This window comes from Lissotriton vulgaris, unplaced genomic scaffold (assembly GCF_964263255.1).
Source record: "Lissotriton vulgaris unplaced genomic scaffold, aLisVul1.2 SCAFFOLD_1359, whole genome shotgun sequence".
Taxonomy (NCBI): Eukaryota; Metazoa; Chordata; class Amphibia; order Caudata; family Salamandridae; genus Lissotriton; species Lissotriton vulgaris.
Genome location: NW_028240857.1, coordinates 190,801 through 203,650, shown reverse-complemented (window position 1 = coordinate 203,650; position 12,850 = coordinate 190,801). Strand labels below are relative to the sequence as shown.

The window sequence follows — 12,850 nt, the reverse complement described above, 5'->3', positions numbered from 1 at the left end:
GAAGACCCCTGTTGTAAACACTTAGGGCCAGATGTAGGTCGCCAATTACCGGTCGGTAACGGCCGATTTCGGGCGTTACCGACCGGTAATTGGTTTTTGAGATGTGGGGGGGGCCCGAATTTTACCGAATCTGTAAATTTACCGATTTGGTAAATTTACAGTTTCGGTAAAATACCGACTCGGTATATTTACCGAATCGGTAATTCCAGATGTCGCTGGCACTTCAAAGATTGCCACAGGCTCTTTAGGAGTCGGTATTTACCACCCAATCCTATTGGGTGGTAAAATACCGAATTCAGGTGTACATGCACATCTGTGCATGTACACCTGTGCCATGTGACACACAGACATGCCCTTAGGGCATGTCTGTGTGCCACATGGCACACAAGCCTGGAATTGGGGTGCTACAGGGTGTCAAAGTGACACCCTGTTCCCCCTTGCAGGAATCGGTATTTACTGATTCGGTAAATACCGAATTGGTATTTCCCATTGATTCTTATGGGCTTCAAGGCCCATAGGAATCAATGGGAAATACCAATTGGGTATTTACTGAATCGGTAAATACCGAATCTTACAGATTCAATATTTGTTAAATAAAAATTACCTACATCTGCCTCCTTCCAATTTACCTACTCTTAAATACCGAATCGGCATGATTCGGTATTTAAGAGTAGATAAATCGGAATTACTTACATCGGGCCCTTAATATCCCTAAAATCAAATAATTTGAAAAATGCAAAAAAAACAGAAATGTGCTACAAAACAAAGAGTTTCCATTGGGCCAATTGAAAGGGGGCTTGTTTTTACACTAGCAACAATTGTCTAGGAAACATAGGATAGGCATGATGCAAATTGTGAAAGGGAGAGTGCACATGTTACTTCCACCCTTTTCAAGTGGGAATTCAAAAATATGGATCCAGCCCACAAGGTTCTGAGTTTCCCAGAAGTGTACTGAACCCCAGACTGACCGGAGTCTTGAAGCAACAAGAGTATATTGTAGTTACAGCCCAGGAGCTCTATAGCCAGCAGAATCTAGCATCCACGACTCTACACAAGAGCAAATAGGAGTTAGAATAGCCTAGCCCTTTTCCATGTCACCCTACCCCACAGCACTGTCACCAACCCCACCACACTAACCTTGAAAACCATAGCCCCTTTCCCCAAAACACCGCCATCATCTGTTCTCACAAAACACTGTCCCTTTCTGCTCGCCCTAAAACTAATCCCCTACACTGCAACCTACCCTCAAAACACTATATGGCTACACTGTCTGCTTATGCCATAACGCTGCCCTCTATCCTGCCATCCCCACCCAAACTGACCCCTGCCCTACCATTGTCCCTATTGCCAAACTGTTGGACTTGGCCCTTTAAGCAGGTTCACCCCTGAACTTTTTGCCTTGAACTCTGACCTGATGTTAGTTGATTTGCGGCCTCTGCGCACTTTAGCACTGTGGCCCAGTGTAAAGTGTGTGCGCTCTCTGAGTGCGTGTGGTGTGAATGGCCTGCCCTCCCATAGGAATGCATGGAGGATATGAATGTCCATGATAATTCCTGATGTGAGAGGAGTGCAGGGGCAAGTTATGGTATGGGCGGACTCGAGAGATTAAATGCTACGCAATGGTGTGCACAGATTTAATGTGACTAGTGGAGAAGTGCAACTTTTTAGAAGTTGCCATTTCTGTGTGCAGTGAATGTGAATTGACTGTCTGGCTTGTGATTGACAGGAGCTGGCTGGTGTGCTTGGCTCCAGGAGCCAGGATGGGTCTGCCCGGTGGTGAACAGGGAGATCTGCATGTAGATGGGAGGGAGGAGTTGCATCTGGGACCTGAATAGAGCTGGGCCTCCCCTCCACAATGCTGGCTCCACCTCCTGTTGTGCGTCTGATGTCCCTGGCCTGTCCTGTGACTAGAGGAGAGGAGCTGAGCAAAACAAAGTGCTCAAGTGCTCCTGAACCAGTTATAACTGGTTCTCTCCTAGACCTGTGCAGTGTCACAAAGGGATTTAGCTGTATAAATAAGGGGCTATGACCCCATGAAAATGTTCTTGTTTGCTACTTGAATCTACCAGGGGCGTGCTGTTGCTGGGGCCCAGGGGAAGACTTGGAGGACTTCTTGGGGACCCTTCTACTTTTGGATCCTGACAGAGAGGGGCTTGCTGCTGGTGGGGCCCAGGAGTGACCCCATGGGGGCTGTCTCCTTGCTGGAGTGCCCTGTGTGCTGGCCCATGGGCCCTACACTGCCCTCCCTGATGCCCAGGACTTCTTGTACCTATTGCTCTGTGTTCTGCTTTTACCAAGGCTTGCTACAGCCTTCCTGCGCTTTATATGAAGACTGGGCGTGCTTTTGATTTAGTGCCCCCAGCGAGGGAGAGCCTGGGGTCTAAGCAGCGTGGAGCTGCAGCCTGGGCTGAGGGAATCCCCCTCGTAGGGATTCCCCCTCGTAGGGATTCCCCTCTCCTCCTGAGCCTTATGGGTGCCCACCCCGCTTCTCTCGTTATTTATGGTGTGCAGGTGCCCACCCTGTATCTTAGCGTGCTATTTTTTATTTATGCGCTGGTGCCCACCCCGCGACTTTGCCTGATTATGCGGATGCCCACCCGTTGTATATTTGTACTTATGAGGGAGCCTACCCCTTTTATTGCTGGAAAAGATTACCGCCGCAGCCCGTGGCAAAACAGGAAGTCAGGCACCGTAGTGTCTGACGGCGGGCGGGACTATCGGTTTTGAATCCACCCGAAGGAGAATGCTGGCGCCTGCCTGTGCAGGGCACCCATTGCTGAGGGAGAGCCCCCCGTGCAACAGGACTTCTTTAAAGTTCGTGGATCCATCCTGGCATGTGGGAAATACTCACAAGGTGAGGAATCTGCAGGTAAAGGAGTATCTACCAGAAAGGCAAGTAACTGGTTTGTTAGGTTTTCCTGCTGTCGTATATTATCTTAATTCTGGGTGGTGAACTCATCTAGCAGAGTTATCCGTAATCAGCGGAGCTTGCGGAGTTCCTTAAAACTCTGCGCTGTGGAGCGTAGCAAGGTTTTTTTCCACGCTCGTGCTCTTCAACGCCATGTACTGGAGCGCTTGTCGAGGTCTAGTTGGCGAGCAAATATCAACTTCCTGGCGAGATTCGTCGTCGGATTTCTCAATGTGAGTAGTCGCGGCAGGATACAACCACTCGCATTGAGAAACCTTCCTTCGGATTGACAAAGCTGCCGCTCGAGTAGAATCAGCTGCACTCTCTTGCGCTGCACATGGTGCAATTCACGATTAATTTTACAGGGTGGGACTAACAATCGGAGATCAATATCACCACGAACTGCATGACCCTAACACACTCCGCTGCTTGCAGAACTCCACGTAGAGCGATTGAGTTTTTTTGACACTTTGCAGAGTTCTTCATTGAGGAACACCGCCTAGGCCTAATCTTATCATGAAAATCTAGATTTTAGTCATATGTTAAGAAACAAGGGTGAGTAGAAACCTTTTGGGGGGAGAACATTTAAGACATTAATATTGTGAATTTTTTGGTAATTAGTTGATTTTTGCAAGTACCAACACTTCTCTGTGTCAAGTAAAGACCTTGAGAGTTTTGTAACTTTCAGATAGTCAAATTGTGGATTTTGATGCAATTAAAACATTTTCAGGGCCTGAAATTTCTTTGGAGGTTGCATGCGGGCAGCCTAAGTTATCCTGCAAGAATTTCTTGATCAATCCTGTTGCAACTACAATATGTGCTCTCTCATGTAAAGTCAGGTTGTTAGAAGCTTTCCTGCAACTCAAGATATACCTTACTTTTCACCTGGTGTGGGTATATTTCTCATGTTTAGTGAGATCTCCTTTCTGAGTATAACGTTTCTGGCTTTCCCCTCCTGTATAAGGCTTTAGTCCAGCTTGAATTCTCTCATGTGAAGTGACATTGTATTCATGATTAAACCTTATCTGACATTCAGAACACACATAAGGCTTTTTTCCCCCGTATGAGTTCGCTCATGACAAGTGAGAAGTCATTTGTGACCAAAACTTTGCTTGCATTTCGAGCACTCATAAGGTTTTTCCCCAGAGTGGGATCTCTCGTGAAGCATAACTCTGTCTTTCAGATTTAAGCTTTTATGGCATAAGGATTTTCTCCAGTGTGGAGTTTCTCATCGTGAGATAGCGTTTTTCTCTGCAGCTTTTCTGGCATTCAGAGCACTCATAAGGTTTTCATCAGTATAGAGTCGCTTATGGTTAGTGAGGCTGTACCTATCAAATAGGAATTTCTGGCATTCACAGCATAGGTAATGTTTTTTCCCTGTGTGCGTCTGCTCATGTAGAGTGAGATTGGGTTTAAAATTGATGTTTTCTGGCACTTGGAGTCCTGAAGTATTTTTGATGGTGTGTTTTCTTATGGTGCATGTACCTATCTTTACCTCTGATTCTTTTCTGACATTTAGAGCACAGATAATGTTTTTCCCCCAGTGTGGATTCTCACATGTGCAGTGAGATTAGATTTACGGCTGAAATATTTTTGGCATTCGGAGCACTGATAAGGTTTTTCCCCAGTGTGGGTTCTTATATGGTGAGTGAGCTTGGTTTTTTCACTGAAACATTTGTGGCATTCAATGCACTGATAAGGTTTTTCCCCAGTGTGGGTTCTTGTATGCCGAGTGAGTATTCTTTTTTCACTGAAACATTTCTGGCATTCAGAGCACTGATAAGGTTTTTCCCCAGTGTGGAATCTTACATGTGCAGTTAGATGTGATTTAAGTTTGAAATCTTTTGGGCATTCAGAGCACTGATAAGGTTTTTCCCCAGTGTGGAATCTCACATGTTCAGTTAGAAGTGATTTAAGTTTGAAATATTTTGGGCATTCAGAGCACTGATAAGGTTTTTCCCCAGTGTGAGTTCGTATATGCAGAGTGAGACGGAGTTTGTTTTTGAAACATTTCTGACATTCAGAGCATGGATAAGGATTTTCCCCAGTGTGGGTTCTTATATGATGAGTGAGCTTGATTTTTTCACTGAAACATTTGTGGCATTCAATGCACTGATAAGGTTTTACCCCAGTGTGGGTTCTTGTATGTCGAGAAAGACTTCCTTTGTCACTGAAACATTTCTGGCATTCTGAGCACTGATAAGGTTTTTCCCCAGTGTGGACTCTCACATGTGCAGTTAGAAGTGATTTACGTTTGAAATCTTTTGGGCATTCAGAGCACTGATAAGGTTTTTCCACAGTGTGGATTCTCATGTGCCGTGTGAGATTACTTTTTATACTGAAACATTCCTGGCATTCAGAGCACTGATAAGGTTTCTCCCCAGTGTGCTTTTTTATATGCAGAATGAGATAGCGTTTTTCAATGAAACATTTCTGGCATTCAGAGCACTGATAAGGTTGTTCCACAGAATGGGTTATTGCATGTTGAGAAAGACTTTGCTTTTTACAAAACCTTTTCTGGCATTCAGAGCACTGATAAGGTTTTACCCCAGTGTGGATTCTTGTATGTTCAGTGAGTCTGAATTTTACACTGAAACATTTCTGGCATTCAGAGCACTGAAAAGGTTTCTCCCCAGTGTGGGTTCTTATATGATGAGTGAGAGTGTTTTTGTCAATGAAACATTTCTGGCATTCCGAGCACTGATAAGCTTTCTCTCCAGTGTGAGTTATTCTATGCCGAGTGAGACAGGTTTTGGTTCTGAAACATTTCTGGCAATCCGTGCACTGATAAGGTTTTTCCCCAGTGTGGGTTAATACATGTTGAGAAAGATTTTTTTTTGTCCAAAACCTTTTCTGGCATTCAGAGCACTGATAAGGTTTTTCCCCAGTGTGGGTTAATACATGTAGAGAAAGACTTTGTTTTTTACAAAACCTTTTCTGGCATTCAGAGCACTGATAAGGTTTTTCCCCAGTGTGAGTCCTTGTATGTACAGTAAGGTCTCTTTTTTCACTGAAATATTTCTGGCATTCAGTGCACTGGTAAGGTTTTTCCACAGAGTGGGATAATACATGTCGATATAGACTCGCTTTTAAACTAAACCTTTTCTGGCATTCAGGGCACTGATAAGGTTTTTCCCCAGTGTGGATTCTCATATGCTCAGTGAGATAAGATTTATCTCTGAAACTTTTTTGGCATTCAGAGCACTGAGAGAGGTTTTTCCCAGTGTGCATTCTCTCAAATTCAGTGAGATGTGATTTATGGCTGAATCTCACATGTCGATACAGACTCGCTTTTAAACTAAACCTTTTCTGGCATTCAGAGCACTGATAAGGTTTTTCCCCAGTGTGGATTCTCATATGCTCAGTGAGATAATATTTATTTCTGAAACTTTTTTCGCATTCAGAGCACTGAGAGAGGTTTTTCCCAGTGTGCATTCTCTCAAATTCAGTGAGATGAGATTTATGGCTGAATCTTTTTTGGCACAGGTAACTTTTTTCCCCAACTTGGGTTATTTTGCTTTGATTGAGGCGGGTTTTAACACTGAATTTGTTCTCACAGCCCGTGTTTTTATAAGGTGTATTCCTAGAGTTAATATCTCTACATTTAGTTTTCTCTTGCTTATAAGCCACAGTAAGAGTGAACACTATTTTAGAGTCGGGCTTGTTTAGATAATGTTCAGCATTTATCTCTAATAGAAATTGTGTGTAATCTTCTTAACACTTGAATTGAGCAAAATATGTCTGAATGCAGCCCTTTAAAACCTGTCGAAATGTTACTAGCACATAACAGTCTTTTGGTTATAGCCTCTCCGGCAGCAACTTATTTTGTGACTGAAGTTTTTCTCCAATCTATTTGTATAGGTTCTTAGCAATGCAGTGATAAGGTGTTAGTCTGATATTTAATGATTAAACTGAGAAGTACCTTTTTGCACTGGCGTAATGGCAGTAACTGAGAACATTAGAACATGCACAGTAATATTGTGGCTCACCAGTCGCAGAACATCAGTTCCTTTTACCCTTTCTATGTTTGGTGTAAGGTTAAGGATTGTAGTTTTGAAGACGAGGATTTATTTACATTAGCTATAGAGCAACGGTGCTCTCTTAATCCATTTTTATATTTAACAGTTTTACATATCACTCCTGCACAACAGATAATGTTGAGGCGATTTACATAGAATTACAGAACAGTACACAATAAAAAGGAAACAATCTGAGATGGTCATGAACACAATAAAGTGGTGAATTTTTAAGTTTTTTGCCAGAGTGAGCAGAGTGGGTCGAGGTGTTATATCCCGAGGCAGATAGTCTCAAACTTGCGTAACTGGTTAAAAACGGTTGTTGAACAAAGGTGATTTTCCAATCTTTTGGTTGTTAGCGTGTCAGCTTCGGAGTCTTCTTTCAGTGTCTTTTCTTTGATGGTTTGCAGAAGAAACCTTTTGTTATATCTTTCTTTTATGCAGTGTGTGCTGCAACTCTGGAATTACATGATGCTTTAGATCATGCGTGCTTTAGATGAACGTTATTCTGTCATGCTGAGGCAATTTGTCTTTCTGATAATATTTCAGATGAGGATGTGGTGATTGGTCTTTCTGGCATTATTTCTGATGCTGTGTGGACATATATGACTTTGCTTGGGTTCATGAAATGCAAAATTAGAGACTTCAATTACAGGCATAGTACTTTCCTCAGCTCCCACTTCCTCGCCACACCTAGATTTTGGAAATTGTTTAAACTTAGAATGCTGGATGTTTTTCAAAATAATCCTCCTTATGGCAATAACATTCAGTTGGCTGGTGCTAAATCTTGCTTTCTTCGTCCGTAATTTCAATCACCTATAGTATTAAAATTAAATAGTTAATACATGTAAATTTCCCCAAAAATAATTTGCAAGCCATATCAATGCAGAATTGCAGAATTTTGAAACAGTTGTGCTATTCTTCAGACAGAGCAGAGTGTAGAATGGTAGCCTGAGAGCACTTGGATGTAGGAGTGAGGATTTGTAGAATTTCCAACATTTTATTAAGCTCAGAAAGGATACATGTAGCCTATGGACTTGTAACATAGAATCCCAAAAGCAGAAATTAAAGTCACATGGACTGGCACCAAACAGATATTTAAAATAGAATACTATTAATGAATTTTTAATGTAGATTTCTAGGATGGGAATTTCCCCTCCAGGGACAACAGGCGTTTCCCCCTGCCCTGAGTTACCACCTACTTGTATATGGTATCCTAACTTTTGAGCTCTGGCCTCTGCCGCACGCAAATCTATGTGTATTGCGAGGACTATGCCTAGACCTATCCCTCAACTATGGTACAGAGTATGAATCAAGGGCAATGCAATTAAGGAGTACTTTCATGTGTTCATTTTATTCCACCTGATTATCAGTTGTTAGGCTTTTCTGCACCTGGATTTACCGGACAGAAAAATTAGACTGAAAAGACCCACAAGACTCTGGATGCAGCAGAAGCAGCCAAGACTTATGCTGTTTTTTTACTAACTGGGGGAGCTTCTGTTTCTAATCTTTTTGGGGCAAACACTCGATCACTGGCGACCTCCTACCTGCATTGATGCGCCGCCAACACTGTGGGCCATCGGCTGCTGGTCTCCCCCGCCGCCGCTGCCAGAAACACCACGCGGCCGCTGAGGGGGGAGACTACAGCCCCCAGAACTCTCTCTGCTGCATCACTCCGCCCACCTCTGCCCACTTCGGCGCCCGGAGGCGCTCAAAGGAGCGGCGCTTCCTCAGTGGAGCGGGAGCTTCTGTTTCTAATCTCATTGGGGCAAGCACCCGATCACTGGTGACCTCCTACCTGCATTGACGCACCGCCAACACTGTTGGCCATCGGCTGCTGGTCTCCCTTGCCGCCACTGCCAGAAACACCACGCGCCGCCGAGGGGGGAGACTACAGCCCCCAGAACTCTCTCTGCTGCATCACCCCGCCCACTTCCGCACCCGGAGGCGCTCAAAGGAGCGGCGCTCCCTCGGTGGAGCGGGAGCTTCTGTTTCTAATCTCTTTGGGGCAAACACTCGATCACTGGCGACCTCCTACCTGCATTGACGCGCCACCAACACTGTGGGCAATCGGCTGCTGGTCTCCCCCGCCGCTGCTGCCAGAAACACCACGCGGCCGCTGAGGGAGGAGACTACAGCCCCCAGAACTCTCTCTGCTGCATCACCCCGCCCACCTCCACCCACTTCCGCGCCCAGCGGCGCTCCCTCCGCGGCGCGGCAGGCACGGGCTAAGCCCGGGCAAAGGGCGGGCCATCTGTGCCATCCGGGGCCAGAGGAGGCTGGGCCGGGCCACCCCCTTAAGACTCTCCACGGGATCTGCCTATTGTTGTCAAACGATCCAGGGGGGACAGACATCTAGCAGCCTCCGGAAGTGCAACTGATTGACAGCTCATTTGTCCGTGGAGAGCTTACTAAAGGTACTGCTTCTTGTCATTGGAGTAAAGCTAGGATTCTTTCTAGCCCCGAGTATGGCGAACTGTAAACCCACACCGACCAGGGTGGGGTGAGGAGTGAAGGGGACCCTGGACGCTTTTATATTGAGAGCAGAGTCCCTTCTCACACATGAAATACAGTTAACTGTAAAGCGATTGTCCTTGGACACCTTGATTGTACGGAAACGATCCTCTTTGGGCAAATTAGCGGCTTGCCCCTCCACCAGAGTTGACACCCCCTCAGATCAAGAAACACTGTGCACACTACATCTACTCAATGCACTAAGGCACAGGTTGACACCAGCTCGCTAGAACAAGGGGTTGGCGAGTTAGCCAAATCAAATGAGCAGACGGGAAGCGATTCAAACCTAGTACAAACGCCTATGGGCAAAAGAAATGGGCATGCGGCCCTCCCCTCAGGGTCACTGGAGATGAGTGGATTGGGGGACGGGATAGCCCTAGTAACATTGGATGTGGGTGAATCAGATTCCTCACAAAGGTCAGTTAGGGAAGTGGTGACACGCTCCAAAAAGTTCCTACTCACTACAAACTCCGCCCCTATAGTTGCCCCCCCAGTTGTCTTCAGGGCTACTGGTAACTCAGCTAAGGGAGGGTCACACACAACAAGACCCAAAATTACAACCAAACGGAAAGGGGGACAAGACTAACAAAGATGGGGGGAGGGGAGGAGGGGGGGAACGCGAGCACAGCATGTCAAAGTTGCCCAAATTGTGGAGGAGTGGATTGGTCCCAGGGAATTGTTACGGCTCTAGAGTTAAAGCTGGAATCACTTTTAGTCGCATAACTCGGGCCAGTGCTCGAAGAAATAAATAGATTAGAGGGGAAAATATGCAGGATACTAGATCAAGAAAGGGACAACCCACCGCGACTAGTGTAAGGGCGGCGGATGAGAGGACAGGGTCCTTGCCTTGCCTGGAGCCAGTTAACAGCAATAAGGGAATAGGGGAGGGGAACTCTAACGTTGGCAAGCCTATAGGTGGGAAAGAGGTAGCCAAGGAGGGACAAAGGGAAAACACTAGGAACCAATAAAGCTCGGGCCAAGTAATACTTCCAATCCCTTTACAGCTACCACACATAATGGGGAGAGAGAGACTGTCACTATTCCAATCCCAATCTCATCTGACCATGCACGTAGTACCCAGGGTCTACAGACCTTGGATCTACCGCCAGCATCCTGTCCCTACACTATAGTACTGACAGGGGTTCCAACATGTAGCCTGGATAGAGAAGAAACAACAAGAACCCTGATTAACTAGGCAGCACACTGGATGGTCAAAAACATGAACGTGAGTACATTCCATCAATTGACCACATTCACTTCTAGCCTCTTCTAGGGTCACACAACCTTAATTAGCTGACACCTAGGAAGCTAGCCCCACCTTTTAACTGTAGCCAGAGGACCCCCAGAATAAAGTTCATTCCGGTACCCCTTGCTACATTTTAACCAGCTTAACAGGAATACACCATCCTGCCCACATACCCCCACTTCACCACAAGGCTGTTGGAAAAAGATCTCCGCCAAAGAGCCCCTCTTTGAGGTGAGCCCGTCGGGGTTGCACCGCCTCCCCGACGAGGAGCAACCGCCGATGATGAAGCATGACACTCTTCGGGGTGTGTGAGGCAATTACATCCAACATAATGGATGCCCCAGGGTATCATTGGAACACCCTTGGTCACGCCAGGTAAAACCCTCCCTAAAACTTTCCCTACTTCCTCATCTCTCTCCAGGAACAGTGCAGCACCCCCCCTTTTTGCTTGCATCTCTAGTACTCAGTACGGACACTAAGCTGCTACTGGACCTTCCACCATCTTGAGTGGTAAATAGTGTCCTTTCGCCTCCCTTCTTTTGGAAATCTACATTCCATCATAGGCACTTTCTCATGGCACGGATTGGATAGGAGCTAGTAAGAAGAAGTTCGCGGGAGATTGTGTAATTGTAAATTTTAGATACCCAGAGCTCGTTAGGGAGTTGCTCTCCTCAAGGCAGTGGAGCCTCAATGAGGTAGAAGGTGGCTCCTGCATCAAAATGCTGCCCCTGAGGTTTTTTTACAGGGACACAGCCAGAGAAGTAGGTAATGCAGGCTATAGGCGGCGAATGAACACTCCGGAATGGGAAGACTGGTCGAAACCAGTAACCAACAGATATGTGCCACTTGCTAATGCATTTACAATGGACGAATAAGATTGACAGGGGAAGGGGAGGGACCTGAAGAAGCGATAATTCAGGAGAGCCCGCTCAGGACTGAAGCAAAGGGAATGGTATATACAACAGAGGCAAGTAACCCAACCTCCCTGGAAGGGTGTGGGGAAGCGTGGAGGGAGGGAAATGAACTGTTGGCAAGGTGGCCGGAGACACTTTTAATATTAGGGAAGGGCACCACGGGGAATAGCATGGATAACCTTACAACCAGCGAGATTAGAGCGGTCTCATGGAACATTGCAGGATTATCGGCTAAAGTACAAAATAAAGAATGGCTAGATTTTATCAGGAAATGTTATATCAGCTGCCTTCAGGAAACCTGGGAAATCAACATCACTGCCCCTCACTTAGAAGGATATAAAATGTTTTTTGTCCCGGCACGCAAAACCACCATGGGACGCGCTAAGGGTGGCCTAATTATTTATGTGGACCTGACTATGCAAGGGACTTGGGAAGACTTGGGCTGGGACTCGGAATCCATGCAGGGAATTAGGTACTGCAAGAAGGGACTAAAATAAATTTTTATTAACTTCTACAATGCAATGGTGGTGGGAAAAACCACGTTAACACTGGGGGAGCTAGATAACAGGCTGGCTGGTATACAGGAGGCAGGGGATGCATCCTCCCAGCTGATCTTGGTGGGCGATTTCAACTGCCACCCATGCCCATTCCTGAAATGGGACAGGGGAGAATGGGATTCATGCCCAACTAATAAGGGTTGGCATTTAGAGCACACAAAAGAGGGCAGGGAATTAAGCAAGATCCTGGGTTCACATGCCCTCATACCCACGATGGATCTTATCAAAATGGGGGGAAATAACACAGTCATCCCAACCTTTAAAGGTAGGGGAAGGGATACCATAATTGACTATATATTAGTAACTAACACACTTAAAAGAAGGGTTACGAATGTCAGCATAGAGGTCAGGGTTTTCAGTGACCATAACCCACTGGCATTATCCATCAGGGATACTAACCCACCGACTGAGCCCGGTCAAGGGAAATCTAGTGGCTTAGCTCAAGCCACTGATCAGGGCAGGAGATTGAGATGGAAGAACATAGATGGGGAAGCGTTTTACAGAACGCTACTCGCCAAGTCGGAAAGCCAGATTTGGAAATGCTTAGACCCAGCAGTGGAGGGGATTGATCTGATCAGCGCATTTGAGAGCACAGCACAGCATATAGACGGGTTACTGAGGGGCAAAAAGACGAAACCTGACCCACTGCTCCCTAGATGGTTTGACCATGAATGCACCCTGGCTCAGAGAGAACT

At 46.0% G+C, this 12,850-nt stretch overlaps 1 protein-coding gene and 1 long non-coding RNA gene across 4 annotated transcripts in view; both read right to left on the bottom strand.

Annotated features, from left to right (window-relative positions):
* Positions 1-4,423: 4,423 nt before the first annotated feature.
* On the bottom strand, positions 4,424-6,358 carry LOC147672509 (uncharacterized). Of its 3 annotated transcripts, XM_086947980.1 has the most exons (3): positions 5,375-6,343; positions 5,075-5,296; positions 4,424-4,990 (listed from the first exon to the last, which is right to left on the bottom strand). In XM_086947980.1, exons 1-3 carry the CDS (start codon positions 6,341-6,343, stop codon positions 4,424-4,426), a joined length of 1,758 nt encoding a protein of 585 aa, XP_086804106.1. The 3 variants fall into 3 exon arrangements, with proteins under 3 accessions (XP_086804106.1, XP_086804108.1, XP_086804107.1); XM_086947982.1 differs by having other exon boundaries at positions 4,424-4,824; positions 4,993-6,358; XM_086947981.1 differs by having other exon boundaries at positions 4,424-4,719; positions 5,140-6,343.
* An 831-nt stretch (positions 6,359-7,189) lies between these two features.
* LOC147672508 (uncharacterized) overlaps positions 7,190-12,850 on the bottom strand; it is a 44,086-nt gene continuing 38,425 nt past the window's right edge. The window contains exon 3 of the long non-coding RNA XR_015303511.1: positions 7,190-7,740. This is a non-coding gene — a long non-coding RNA (uncharacterized LOC147672508). The remainder of the gene's footprint in view (positions 7,741-12,850) is intronic.